The sequence below is a fragment of the Gavia stellata genome, chromosome 2 (genome assembly GCF_030936135.1).
Source record: "Gavia stellata isolate bGavSte3 chromosome 2, bGavSte3.hap2, whole genome shotgun sequence".
In the NCBI taxonomy this organism is placed as follows: Eukaryota; Metazoa; Chordata; class Aves; order Gaviiformes; family Gaviidae; genus Gavia; species Gavia stellata.
Window position 1 is genome coordinate 2,830,832 of NC_082595.1, and position 15,560 is coordinate 2,846,391.

At 36.2% G+C, this 15,560-nt stretch overlaps 1 protein-coding gene across 7 annotated transcripts in view; it reads right to left on the reverse strand.

Annotated features, from left to right (window-relative positions):
- CDC42BPA (CDC42 binding protein kinase alpha) overlaps window positions 1-15,560 on the reverse strand; it is a 191,366-nt gene that overhangs the window by 76,739 nt on the left and 99,067 nt on the right. For all 7 annotated transcript variants that reach the window (XM_059834726.1, XM_059834718.1, XM_059834733.1 and 4 more), the window contains exons 6-9: window positions 6,248-6,341; window positions 5,268-5,468; window positions 4,424-4,672; window positions 914-993 (exon numbers count right to left, since the gene is read on the reverse strand). In XM_059834726.1, the coding sequence (XP_059690709.1) occupies window positions 914-993; window positions 4,424-4,672; window positions 5,268-5,468; window positions 6,248-6,341 (624 nt within the window). The remainder of the gene's footprint in view (window positions 1-913; window positions 994-4,423; window positions 4,673-5,267; window positions 5,469-6,247; window positions 6,342-15,560) is intronic.

Sequence of the window (15,560 nt, forward strand, 5' to 3'; positions counted from 1 at the left end):
TTTTACCTAGCATGACTGATCTCCTCAATGCATTTTTTGCTACATAAAAGTGAATGAACTCCTGATTAAAAATTATCATTATGGACAGCCTACATTAGCCAGATTGCAAAAAGCGACAATCTAGACAGTTAGTAAGATTACAATAACAGTTTATTTCAAAATAATTAATCAAGTTTCCCAAATACTTTAAAGACAACAATCACAACAAATGGTGTGAAATTATCTCATGACAACTAGGGCACATACATATCAGAAATGCTGTGGCCCTGATTCTGTGGATACTCATGTACACATACTACTACTTAACGCAAATAATCCTTTCAAAGTCTACAGGACATGTCATGTAACCAGCATTAAGCACATGTGTTTGCAGAAACATAGGCCTGGTTTTTCAATGGCTGTAAACATTCTTTATTTATTTATTTTCATAAACGATCAAGGAACATACATGGACTTCCTTGTTACTGTTTAATTTAGCAGTAGAGATTAACATGACAAATACCACATTAAAACCAAAACATCAATAAAAGTAATTTTTTTTAAAATTTCCATTCAGACTTACAAGAGTGTCAAAGGATTAGAAATAAAACTGTTTTTATAGTCTAATAAGCTAAGTTCTCTCTGGGTCCACACATCCGGTCTTAACTTTGTCATATGCAGTTAACTTCATAGATTGTCTGAAAACCACATCTCTCAACAAAACTCTGCTGAACACAGGTGCTGACCTTTAAATTCATGTAAATTTTACCTGCAGAGAGCTCATCGTTTCGGACAGACAGCATTTTAGATTATGCCCTAGTAATTTCTTCAATAAACCACATTCTTTGGTTTCTGTTTGCAGTTGGTTTCAGAGGCAGAAACTTAAGATATTTTGTAATCACCCTACAGACAATTTTGGAACTCTTAAACTTACCAGCTACTTGTATATGTGAAACCCACAAATGGTAAATGATGGCCAGAAAATGCAGTGTGTGATGGTGGAGGCATTGTTTCCTAGAAAAATAACAGGACAGTTGAGTAAGTAATATCCTACTTAAAAGAAAAAGATTTTCGAGTTTAACCATATGTGAAGTGATAGTGATAATATCATATTAACTATATTTACAGTCATCCTTATCTACAGCCCAAATATGAAACAGCATCACCTAAACCTATCTATAATAGCATCCAATATACAAAAATACAGCATCCTGGCATAAAAATGCTTTTCTAATTAAATACGCATCATTGGAGGAAAGCAGATTATTACACATATTAAAAAAGCCAATTTATTCTTTCTTTTTTCCAAGAAGGTCTTAGCACAAAGAGCATCACCTTTTGTTCCCTCCTATACTCCTCTCTGCTATTTAGTCAGCAGGGCTTCCTGCCTGTAGATTTACCAACCCTTCTTCTGAGCCAGCTATCTCTATTTGGAGAGAACAATAGTCAGACATTTACTAGAAAGAAGTAATACAACAGGGTTTTCTAATCCCATTAGTGCTTTGACCATTTCTTTCTTTGCTGCTCCTTTTTCCTGCCAGACAAAGAACTACAAATCAAGACAAATCTTTGAGCTTCTCCTCAGGCTAAAATAACCCTGTTGCTATATTACTCAAATGATTGTAAGTTCTAATATTATTAAATATCCTGTTAGAAGTTTTCTGTAATCCCCAGATGCAAGGTTTATGTTGCTATACTAGAGATGGCCTTAACGGTCATCAAAAGAAACTCCCTAAGAAGAAGATTACCACACTGAAAGTGCAAAAACATTCCAAATTGTCAGAAAAGGTAACATAACGATTTTTTTCTAAACCCAAACTAAAAAGAAGAAAGAAACCAGTTGTACATTTTTTCATGTATAACTCAGCAGGAGAGAACAGCGAAAAAGATTGTATTCAAAAGAAATCCAAAACTACCTGTTCAGTGGTGGCATCAGCAATATATTACATCACAACCTTGACCTTTTAGCAGACAAAAATCTTCGTATCAAAAAGAGTTCCCAGAATAAAAAGTAACACCAATGACATGGCTAGACTGTGTAAGCACATCGAGTCTACACTGTTGGGCATTTTGAAAACTAAGGACAAGACCACATTACAAAGCCTTAACTTTCCACTAATTGATAATAAAAATATCAATTATTACACACTATGGTTAGGAAAAGTAAAATTCTTTACTTCTCCTTTATATTTTGTTTCCACATTTCATAGATCCAAGTTTCAAAACCGTCTTTACGAATAACTTAAAAAAGACCAACTGCATAATCGTGTGATTTTAACAGCCCATATGACAATTTTCAGTAACCACACAGGTAACTGAATGTTGGTTCTAAAATATTGTATCTATTGATAATGATGTAAGATTCTGTAAAAGAATTTGTTTCTTCGCCAGAGATCAAAATACGTATTTCCTGCTACTTGTGTGAATTCAATCGTATAACCACACTGACAGGATTATAACTGAATCTACATCTATCATGCCTATCAGTAAGGCTACTAAACCAAATAGTTAAAAGCTAAAAACCAGCAGAACTTAGGCTGCCTGAATAACACAGTTTTGCCCTTTGTGTTTACATGTACTTCTAACATACTGTTTTAATTTCATTATTACGTATATAATTTTTCCATGGCATCACAGTCTCATTCAAAGTTCAGGCAGAACAGTAACAATCGTGGCTTTTCAACATTGCCTTTTATCTTCAGCACTGGGCATTCCTTATTTGCTGTACGCCATTCAAACCTTGCAAAGAATTTTAAAAACCCAAAAAAACCCACAAAACCCAAAAGTCTCATGGGTTTATCTATGGTGCTGACTTCTGTAATACTAATGCAAGTATGTGAAACTTCCTCGTAAGATAAGTATGAAAAATGGAGGGGGAAACACCTCCAAGTTACATATAAGGAATTTGAGGCAAAGCTATATTAAATACAATGTCCACCAGTTGAAGCAAAAATGTAAAATATGCTCAGTTATGCAATGCCTTAGGCTAGGTTTTTTCAAAAGGTTCTGAGATGCCAGGTGTGAAAAAAAAATGGTAGAAACAGAACCTCCTTATATTAAAACAACCAACAACAAAAAACAACCTTCAGGTGTTTCAAATTAGGAAACTGAAAAGGAAGCTCTAGAAACTAGCATCCATGGCTAGCAGTTCAATGGCATTGCTTTTCACCCCCAAATATCTAAAGCAAATTAAGAATTGGACTCAGATTTCATGGCTGAGAATCCAATAACTCATCACAGGAGCATTCTTTCTTCACCTGCAGCTCCCTGCTTCTTCACAATGGTAAAGTATTTACGCTGCACAGGTACCTTTTGAGTGCCTCAGTTGGGAGATTAGGCTCTAAAAAGGAGGACTGATGGGCTGGACAGCATTAGAATGTGTGAAAAAACCTCCAAAACGTATTTCAGCTTCACAAACAAAGACTTGCTATATACAGCATCCACTCCAGCCACCCAATCCTGATAACTGTTCCTGGGCAAAATAATACGCAAACAGATATCTGAAGACAGTATAAAAAAGTTTTAAGATAAAAATACTTTAGTTGTGAAGGGAGATGGGCAATATCGATACAAGTGAGGAAAAAACTAAGGAAAAAAATGAAAAAAATGCAAGTTGTCCTATGCAGCAGGTCCAGGAAGCTCAGTAGAACTGAGATGCACAGGCAGTTCAAAAAACAAAAGCAAAAATGGTGAAAATGCTTCACCTCACATGTAAACAGCAGGTTTCTGCATCTTTCAACATACACAAAAAAAAAAATTTCCAAGGAGACAACACAAGGCATTCCTCTGACACTAGGACCTCTATCAGCTGTTCAAGTTCCTGTTCAGAAGCATAGAAACACTAAGGTTGTTAAAAATTAATAGTTGCAAAGCTTTTTAGAAAAGGCAAAATAATTTCTTTCTCGCGAAGATTGTTCCTGAAGAAAGGCTGTAACATTTCTCCTTACTTTCTCAAGACTCAACCCAAGTCAGAAAACAAGCTGGAAAAATTTTAGTGGGAATGAACTAAATGGAATCTGACAGAGATACGAGCAATTCGAGTAGAGCACTACAATAAAATGCATTATGTAAACTTAGGACAAGTCTCAACAATGCTCTGCTAGAAATGCTGTGTCTTGCAGACTATATTTATGTAAATATATTATTCTTAATAAGACCTGGACACTAAGAACTTGTTACTGCAAATAACATGTACGTGTTAGTTAAACATGTGTAAAGTTACAATGAATTTACGAAATTGAACTGCAGTTATCCTTACACATGTATGTTTGGAGGAACAGCCTCCAAACTATGAATGTATTCCCCCCACAGTTCTTCAAAGCAGCACTTTGTTGTTCACGCAGAACACAGTGAACACATTGAAGTAAACTGCTGTTTACATATATTTTGGTATGAAGTATACTACACAGAAGCAGATTTGTCAAAATGTTAGTTGTATACTTACAGAATTTTTTAAGCAATCATCATCCACATCAAAGTTTGATGTATCAGTGGGGCTGCTGACTTCTGGGATGTAAGGTGCCTCACAGTTTCTAATGTTGTCCCAATCAATCCCAGCAAAAAATGGATGGTTCTTAAAGTCTTCTATCCCATTTTGTCCAAGTCGATGCTCTCTGCTACAAATGAGCCTTCGGATGAGGTCCTTTGCACTTTCAGAGACATCTGTCACTTGAGCAGGAAACTGAAACCTCTCCTTGAAGATTAAAGTAAGAGAAAATAGTTCATTACCAAGAAAAAGTTGGAAAAAAATCACCCTTCTTAGTGAAAATTATTATGTAGAAAAAGAAATGTGCAAATACTCCAGTTCTTAAATATATGCAGTAAGGTTACTGGGAAAAAGACTTCTCCAAAGGACAGAAACTATTCAATTTTTTTTGTCTCCTAGTTTTTCTTCTTTATTTAAGTTTCTCTTACACTGTTGAACTCTACAGCTACGTCTATGTGGAAGAACATTTAAGAATCTTCTGCATAAGCCAACCAATGGATCCCGCCAGAATAAAGTAACACAAAAGGAGTGATGTAATGTAGCCAAGATTTACTGCATAGAGTGAACTAACAGCCATGCTTCCAAATCCAGATTTTTAGTTTTGAACTGCTTTATCCTAAAGAAAAGCCATCTGCAATCCAACAACCATAAACTTACTGTATGGAAACATATTTTTCTGTTCTAGATTTATAAGCATTAACATAATTAGTACATAAAAACTAATTTTTAAATAAGCCTTCAAGCTACCCTATTGCTTATTAGAAATTAGCTTAGAGAGAGACAGAAGAGAAAGTGCACTAACTTTGTGGTTCATTATTTTCCCATAGGTCTCCACCAAGGACTCAGCATAAAAGGGCGTTTCTCCATAAAGCATTTCATACATGCAAACGCCTAGGGACCACCAGTCACACTCGGGCCCATACTTCCCTTTTCCATCTTCCATGGCCTGCAAGATTTCTGGAGAGATGTAGTCTGGCGTTCCAACTGCCACTGAAGATTGGACCTGTAGAAGTTACATTTCCAGGACTAAAATCAACTTCCATTGTTACAGACACTGCTGTTTGTGTACTGCGCATGCACATATAAATTTAGCCTGGTGTTCTGGTCATAACAGTAAGAACTAAACACAAACAAAGGCTTCTAAATTCATAAACAAACACTTAACCATCCAAGGCACTACATTAATAGGCATCCCAATAATATACTTTTGCTAAACTCTTACAAATATTTAATAACAGAGAAAGACCAAAACTGTCAATTCTTAGGCTTAGAGTTGTTAAGTAATTATAGATTAGGTAATCACATATATTAAATACTCAAATACTGTGTAACACTCTGGGACTTGATTGACATACTGGAATTATATTCTAGTCACACCTTCTATATACTATGGAAGTTTAAATATACTACAATTAGCACATCATTATATTTCAGTATCTCATCCTGCTTATACTAAAGCTTACATTTTCAATAAAGATTTGAGCTCAGAGCTCAAAACTGAGAGATTCATAGTTCTTCAACAAACACCTACTCAGTACTGACAGTGCAGCTTCTCTTTATTTATTCATGAGTTGACTATATGCATCTAAAAAGCTTTTAATATACAGTAAATCCAAGCAGTGTGCAGTCGTATCTTGAACCAAGGTTAGTTGCATACCAATACCATTACAATTCCATTTCATTTGACATAAGGCACCTTTTCTCTTTATTAGCATACATTTTAGTGGCTAGCAAAGGACTGAAGAAAAGGTGTTTAGGAATATATCATTCTTTCTAATTTACCGTTCCATCTTCCATCAGTTTCAGACAAGAACCAAAATCGGCTAATCGAATATGTCCATTCATATCCATCAAGATGTTGTCTGGTTTAATATCCCTGCAATTAAAACACATTTCAGAATTAGTACAAAAATGTACTGCATAACATAGAGGCCAAGCACTAACTCTGCCACACTCTTATCATTCAAAACCAGCAACAGATCAGAAGACAGAACAAAATCACCCATCTTATGGTGAAATTTGCACCAGCGACTTTTCATGACAGGGACTGTAGATCAAATCATATAATGCCTGTTAATTTTAGTAAGAATTGTGTGGTCAAACTCCTCTCATGTCTCACAGGTAGGCAGGAGAATCTTACTTGCTCTGAACTTTCATACATAAAGCTTTTAAATCATGTGAAGAATTTTAGTGAAGTACTCTCGAGTGAAAGATGCACACTTATACTGGAGCTGGAAAACAATCTCTAAGTTTTACTATAGAACAAATGTCAATGAAACCCTAAAATAATTAACACATTTTTAAATTTAGTGTCTTTCATCAACATTTTTCTCTCACGTACATCTCAGCTCTCTACGTACATCTGTCATACTTCTACTGAAATGACCAACAAAGGCATTGTACCCACACGACTGCAGCTCTGCTTGGCTAAATTCTGCAGCTGCCTCATTCAGGTCATGTTACACATGGAAAAATCTTTCTAAGCAGGCAACATAACAAATACTCCTTATTTTGCAAATTTGACTTTTTTTTTGTCTCACATTTTACAGATACCTAAGTATACTGAAATACAGATGAAGTGTATGCCCCCAGTATGCAGCTGACTAGGACAAAAGCAGCTATGGTCTCTAAGTTACCAGAGGGACATTTATTGTTCAACTTGCAAACGAGGTTCAAATGTTGACATTCCTTTTTATTAAAGTACAGTCATTAGAAATATCCATTAAGCTACATTTTTAAAGTATATGACATTATCACATTCTTAGTCTACCCTTATCTATGATATTCAAAACGTGAATTACGACTGTATGAATAAAGTACTACAAATACTTTTTCAGTGAACAGTCATTTATAAGACATAAGAACAAATCCCCTAAACCAAACAAAAAACAAGTGAAGCCCTGACTTTGTTTCACAGAATCACTAAGGTTGGAAAAGACCTAGATCAAGTCCAACCATCAACTAACACCACCATGCCCATTAAACCATGTCCCACAATGCCTCGTTTCATTCCCCTAACAACTTATAAACGAATGTCATCAATTGCTTTGCAGACAAATTTCAAAATATTCACAAGCTAAGATACTCACATTGCACATGAGAGCAAGGTTTTGTTGGTTGTTGGTTTTTTTTAATAAAAACTGAGTTATAAACAATGTTTACCGAGAACTTATAAGGGCAACAAAATTAGAACCACACCTTGAACATTACAGAAGCAATGGCATGAAGGTGTCACACTGTTACACACTCAGTGACAATTAATATGGTAACAGTATGTTGTTGTAAAGAAAAGTACTTTCTAAATTTGTGTTACCCAAAGACAAGCAGGCAGTGGCCCACGCTGAAAACAAATTTTAGCCACCTTCCAAATATGCAGAAACATTTACAAAGTAAAAAGCAAACACTACTTAAGAAATCATACTTTTGCATCTCACAACTGAGCATAAAGACAATTATTTACAAAGTAAATGATAAAAATTAACCAAGTCCATTCTCTAAGTAACATTCCTCCACTTGATTTTTGCTGACACTGAATATGCCAAAGAACTGCAACCTCCAGATTGAGATAGTTTTATTTATTTTATGTTCACCCACCAAAAACATTCCTTAAACATGTTTCTAAATAAAAACAAACACATGCTATTGAGACCTCTGGAATTATAACTTCAGTTTAAAACACTTTGCAAAAACATGCACCTAAAATCAAGTTCCTCTTAAAAGCTGGACCTAGTTCAAGCTAAACAAAAACATGAGTCACCCTTGAGGCTCCATTTATCCATGTTCTATCTTTTAATATATTCCCAAGAGAAATAATAATAATAATAATCATCATCATCCCAACCTCCCCCATTCAATCTCATAAAACAGCAGAAAACATGAAAAATCTCACTCTGTTGTCAACACTGTACAAAAACAAACCTGCAAACAACACTGAAAGCACTCAGAGGAACAAGTATTTCTTGCAAAGCGAAGGTTGTAAGGCTCAGTAATAACTTCATAAGAACAGTTTTTATAGTTAAGGAAAAAAAATACCAACTTAATGCACACAAATTCTTTTCAGCTCTTGTAACAGAAGGTATGGGTTATGAACAAATGTCCTGAATCCAACTGAACTACGTTAATAAAAGACAGTTTGAAAGACAAGAATTGCTGGCACCTGCAGAGCAGAGTAGGCCATAAGCAAAGGGAAAGTTAAGAAAATTATGAGCCCCAGAGGGGAACAAGGAAGGGGAGTAATTATTGCCAGTGTAACTGAAGAGTTCAAAGGCGGAGATTATGGGGAAAAATAGTATGTCATAAACCCTGCATCTCTACTGAGGCTGCAGTTGTTACATTCCATTACAATTATGAGTTTTGTGCCAGGTTTTTGTTTTGAACGACATTTGGTGACTCTCCTTTAGTGATCAGAACTGATTTTTCTCCTGTTCTAAACAGAGCATGGTCTTCCCCCTTCATACCCACTCCACCTTCCCTGGCTTATCCCAGTTTCTTCACTATATGAACTGCTTCCCTCTTCCCATGCTTTCACCTCAGCTGCAGTTTTATTCCTATCATCCCCTGCCTCCTAGACTCGCCTCAAAAGTTGAGATGTTCAATCCTCCACAGCCTATCAAACCCAAATCTCCTCCCTTTTTATTTCCTTCTTTCACTCTCAGCTTCTTCACTCCTAAGTTCTAGTCTCCCCGCATGTACACATTTAACTAATCTTTTTTCCTCCCATCTCAGTTCTCAGCAGTCACTACTTCCCTATAGTCATTTCCCAGATCCTCTTCCCATTCCCACTGGCTTCCTGTTCCTCTAATCCTTACTATCCTCTTTCCTCACATCCAGTTTTTGTTCTGTTGCACAGGAGTCGTCTTTGGCACCAAAAGGAAGAGCACTATTAGCAACAGAGGTTCCACTCTGTCTCCAGTGTCTCTTTACCAGCATCTCCCAAAATTGCAGGGCAAGTCCTTTCCTTCTTACAGCTCTGAAACAGTTCAAACCTACAGCAGAAAAAAAAAACAACCTGAAAAGCATTTTGGGACCAAACTCTGCCTATGGTTGTTTGAAACTTGTAACAACTGACATATTGGTGGTAAAATTACAACCTGAAAATATCTAGGTGGGGGGCAGAAGAATGAAAATAAGTCCATGACTCAAGGAAGATTCTCTTCCGGATTTCAACAGTGCCTCCATATCCCAGAGCAGAAGAAATTCTCACAGGGCTTGTAAGAATTATTTTATTCATTTAAAATCTATATAGAAAAAACAATGCATGTTTCTTGACCTTGTTCCTGGAAAAAGATGGCACTTACTGCTTCAGGCAGATACTAAGGAAGGAAAATTCCAGACCAAGTAGCTAAAATCTGGCAAAAGTAGTGGGCAAATAATTAAAAGTTATATGGTTTAATGAATAGACCACTGGGCTGAATGTCCATAGATAAGAGTTACCAGGTGATTGTGGGCAAGCCGTTTCAACATCACTCAGTGATAACACTGGTGCTCAGTCAAGCAACTAACACCATCTGGCTAGAAGGTTATGGAGCACTAATTCTCTAATAACCCTGTAATTAGTTCACTATAATAAAAGAAAAATGTCTGCTCACTTGAAATATGAAATAATAATTCAGTTTCAAGAAGTATAAGCATTTGGAAGCCATTTTATGAACCAGATTTATAGTGGGAACAAGTATTGAATTGGGGGAATTGCTCTAACACCACTGTGCCCTCTGGAGACCCTGAGTTCTGCCAAGTCCCAGACAGTTCAGCCCTACTCTTGAGAACAGCCTCTGTGGGAAGCCCCACGTGCAATGGGTACAGGTTGCCAGAGTTACACCTGGTACAAATCAAGTTAGTACAAGTTCTTCCAATGTACTCTACAGTGACACGGGTACTCAGCATACCCAAAGAAATACAAACCTTCCTTTAATCAACTTTTTTGTAGCATTGCCACCTGAGGGTATGAACTGAGCGAAGATTGCTGTTCTGCCTTTTTTTTGAATGAGTGATATTCCAGCATCAAAGTAGCTAGAAATCTGGACCAAATAAACTTCTTCAAAAACACGTATGTCCATTTAAACCATGACTCCAACACAGCGTACAGAAGTGACTTCTATTTTTCTGAGCTGCATTGACCCTGACTGTAGGAGAAAATCAGCACTACACAGCACCTTGGATAAAGTGATGCTCTCTGTATTTGTTTTGCAGTCTTTCGTTATTTGCTTCTGTTCATCTGGAGACGAATGCTATAGGAATAAGCAGTCTGCGTGATAGTGGAAACTTCACTTGCACAGAAAATGAGTGTGGAGGCTTATGAAAAAAAAATTTGAAAAATCTTTAATGAATCATTTTCACAATGCTTCTTGGTTTAATTTGGGGAGCTGTTTTTCAGATTGGCATGTTTACCTGCATGACTTCACTCACCTCTCTTTAAAATGGTTTACTTTCTTAAGCCATAATTAAAACCCAAACATTTTACATACTAACTGTGTTAATATAAACAACATTCTGAAATAGGACTACATCAGATATCTGGATTATTGCCATTCATTTTGATTTCTCTGTTAATGAGCCAGAGTAGAATTTCATTTGTTCAGTAAGACTCAAGAAAAAGTATTCCCTCTGAGACATGCTAAATCCATAGCACATTCCAGCTGTAAAACAAACGAAAAAAGAATTTTTAATACATGTGAATGTTTTTTTTTTCCCCCTGGATTCATTTCTGATACTAAATGAATCGTGAGGCCTTACATATTGAAATTTGGACTAGACAACCTCCTGAAGTTCCTTCCAACTTGAATTACCTGATCATCTTATGGTTTCAAAGCATACCTGTTCCTGAGGTTCATCTATGTCATTCTTTGAATCATTGAACTAATGTTACTCAGTATTTGCAAGACCACATGGAGTTCCTCAGGTCTACAGCACAGGAAGCAGCAGATTCCAGAAGAACCTTAAGTTCATTTTGTTTCATGGGCAGCCTCATGGAGGCAGGGGACCAGACAAACAGAAAGGAAGATACATCAAAAATAGAGTGATGTTTAGCGCAAAACTGTAACAGAATGATTAAGCAGCAATCATGTCAGCCACTACCAAAGATTATGCCAAAGGACCAACTCACAGGCCCACATATTTAAGTTTACATGACAAAATCCTTACTGGCATTAAAGAGTTTGCGACCTGTAGGGATCCCTCTTCTCGGTAACTGTACCGTTATGATGCAGAATCTGCTTGCTTTGGTTTTTCATCTGTATTGTATTTATTCTTTTTTTCAAAACAAAAATGATCAGGCAGAAATGGAGGAAAAGGTGAATCCTTCTCTGTAACTAGTATCAACAGAAGGTGGCCAGATGGTGCAAGGGGGCACCTCTCAATATGACCAATATGTCCTCATTGGAATAAACATTTCAGACGCTAATGGACTGTCCTCCTGAACACAGCTGAGCTCTTAAAAAAGCAGCAGTACTGAAATGACAATAAAGGGGCTTATGTAGTTCTAAATTCAACACTCGCAATGTGAGCTGAGCCGGAAGAAAGAAATGGACCTGTCTGAAATCAAAGGAGCAATCTGATAGCTGAGCTACCAGTTTATTTTCGCCCACTGGATAATGAAGGGATAATTTGGAGAACAAATTTTTATTTCTAATGTTAACATTAGAAAAGCGTGGAAATTAATTAATTTTCCTAAACAGGTCACACGCCCCAAAACATGCTGTCCTTGAGGAGTAAAGAACAAAGTGAATAGCTTACATTAGATTATTTTTCTGTGAGATCTTCACATGAACAGTATTTTTTTTAATGCTACCAATGCAAATTGAAATACCAGCAGATGAGAAAAATAAATTAATTTCAGGTGTAACTGCTGGCACAGAGAAACTGATCCAGACAACTTATTACTAATTGAGGATTTCACAGCACATTATTTTCTCATTATACATGCAAGAGCATTCCCCAAAAGTATAAATCAAAAGGTTAAAAGCAGACAACAGTGGTTATAATTATCCACTCTTACAACGAGAAATGTTGTCCTTTGCCAAGTTACCTACTCTAAAAAACCATAACCAAGATCTTACTGCAAGAATGCCTGGACTTTTTATCCAAAATTCCTTCAGAACACAGGATTATCCTTAGTCAGGACAGAAGTTTGGCAAACTGTTTATTTCACTCCCTTCTGTTGTTTCAGGCAGACTTCTTTTCCACACTCCTCCTCATACAGAAATGCTACATCCATGATAAAAAATTAAGACATTTGGTTTTGGCAGCACTCCAATGAAAGGAGAAAATGTGGTTCCTGTGAAGTTTTTGTTAAGGTATTCAGCGATGCCATACTCACAGCTTGCTTTAGATATGCAGAGTGAAACAGCTGGTGAACTCCCATCAAGAATGCTAGTCAATTGATGCATTTTTTTCAGAGTCAAACCTACAGGCATTGATGCCCAGGAGCTTATTTCTATTTTCCATTACACTGTACTGGGTTATATCAAAGTCAAGAGTTGCCATATTCTGCCAACGAAAGTTTATCTGAATTCCAGTGAGCAAAACTAGAAATACGCTCCATCTGGCAGCAAGACCAATGTGCACTGAGCCAAATTAGATTTGGACAGTCGGCAGTTATTCTTTAGTAATCCCAATAAGATAGGCTGCACAAGATAGCAGCATGAGAAAACTGGAATATGTTGTACCTCATTAACCGTGCCTCTTATCAAGACTTGACTGTGCCTTCTCCTAAACAGACATCCTCCACTTTTGGGTGGAATCCAAAAAATGCATATTTCAATTGAATTCAAAATCATTTAAATAACTTTGATCACAACCTTATTATTTACATAGCACCCAAACATTTGCATCATGTTTGTATATTAAACAAAACCTGCTTCATATAAAGCTGACAAACTAAAGCTTGCAACTGAAAAAGACATAGTAGCCTTACATACAGCCTTGAAGTCAATAGGAACAGTCAAAGACTAAACAGTTCAGAATTTAAGCCTTAATAAACAAAGCAACTACATGGAAAAAAAGAAGTGCTATAAACAACCTTATTTTAAAATTACAATGAGGAGGTTCAACTTTTTTTTTCTTAAACAGTATCTTAATACTGTAAAACTCCCTTGTTTTCTCATTAACTCTTGATAATAAATCATTATGTATGTGTTGTTTCAGGAACACCCAGTAATTCACCTCTACTAAAAGAATCTCGCTACTCTCAGCAGCAGGAGATTCAGCTAAATCTCATTAAAATCATTGGACAGACTCCCATGAATTACTAGGAAACATCAACCAAACCAAGACAATAAAGGTTCTAAATACAGTCACTATTTAGAATTTATTCTTAGTAATATTACAAAACTAAATGAAAGGCAATACAGAAATCAAGGTTTCGTGTACTAGATGCAGTATATGTGCTACACCACATACAGAATCAGGTGTTGAATCCAAACTTACCTAGTTTCAGACTATACGGTCTGCCAAAGTGTACTTTTTTAATCCCTAATCCAGATTGAGAGAAACAACTTCTGTGTCCACTAAAAATAAAGGTAATAACATTCCTCTTTTACTACAAAGAACTTGCACCCCAGACTTGAAGTACACAATGCAAAAAAGACTAAGGTGAGTTGTTATCCACAGTGAGCATGGGCAGCACAAGAAGTAATGAATTTAAATCCCAATGAAAGATACTTAGATGAGACATTAGAAAACACTTTCATAGTAACGACCGTAGGACACTGGAACAAATTGCTTAGGGAAATTTTACCATCTTCATGACTGTATTTTTTTTTAAGAACTGGTTAGACAGATATCTGTCAAGAGTGGTTTAGCTATAGTTTGATCTTGCATTGCAGCAGAAGGAAAGTATTAGCTGATCTCTCCAAGTCCTCTCCCAGTCCTTTTCTCTACTGTTCCATACTGCTCTTTAATTTCTGCCACTCAGACAAGTATTCTGGACACGACACAGTATTTACCTTATGGTATCCAATGTTCTTTATGAATTTCAAATGCTAATAAAGGAAATAATAACAAACAACAGGGAATGAGTACATCAGCCAACACATATACATTTTGAGTTTGTTCAGGCACTGATATTCATTCCTGAACACTTGAACTGAGTGCAGTTGCTGGCTTATAAATATATGCTCCACCACATCATATTATAATGTCCTAGAATTAATTTACCTTAGAAAAATGTCTCCCTGTGGCCTTTGTGAATACGTATTTGCTTTCAAATAATGGATCTCTCAAATATGATAACAATTCCAAAACAAAGATAATTATTTTTAAAAGCTGCTTTTCTTCCTTCTTTAAAAAAAAAGTATAAGGGGTGATTTGAAAAATTCTTTTTGGTAAGTGCTTGGCAGCTACATACTCCCTGTAGCTATTGTCTTTCACCTAAAATGCTAATCAACTGAGAACCAGCTATCTATTGAGAAAACCCTCACACATCCAGGCTAGGCTCCTCATGCAGTATTTTGAAGAGATATCAGGGCAAAGCCACTTGTGATGTCTAAGGATTATTTCTATTGACTTGTCAGTTTTACAGACTAAAACCAGGAACATACTGTGTCATTTTATAACTGTTTTAAGTTTAGTACCTTACAATGCTGATTTACAGATGTCATTTTAAACACCTAGGAAATAAAGAGCGTTGTAGACATTATCAAAAACACAGTTCCTTACGGCAAACAATCATAGACATAATGGAAAGTCTGATATCCAATGCATCCTGAAACGGGTAAAAATCCAAATTAAAAAAAAGGAAGTTAACTGAAATAGTCTGACTACCAAACACTGGAACTATTAAAACCCCCAAAAATGAAAAAACAAACCCAAAATGAACCAGCCTCTTACAGCAGAGCAAGAATACAGAAGCCAGTAACTTTTCTCAGGGTGTCTCATATCCGAGTTATTCATATTAGACTAAAAAACTTGTAGGGACTCAAATATAAAATTGGGCACACAAAGAACTGAACATTTGAATGTTTAATAATGTATTAACCTTGAACAGAATAGCACTGTTGAGTAAAAATGCATGCATAAAAATATGAGTGTTGTACTGCATTTCTTTTCAGGCAATTTAATAGTTTCAAATAGGTACTTCTCTCAGGATGCAAAATATTTG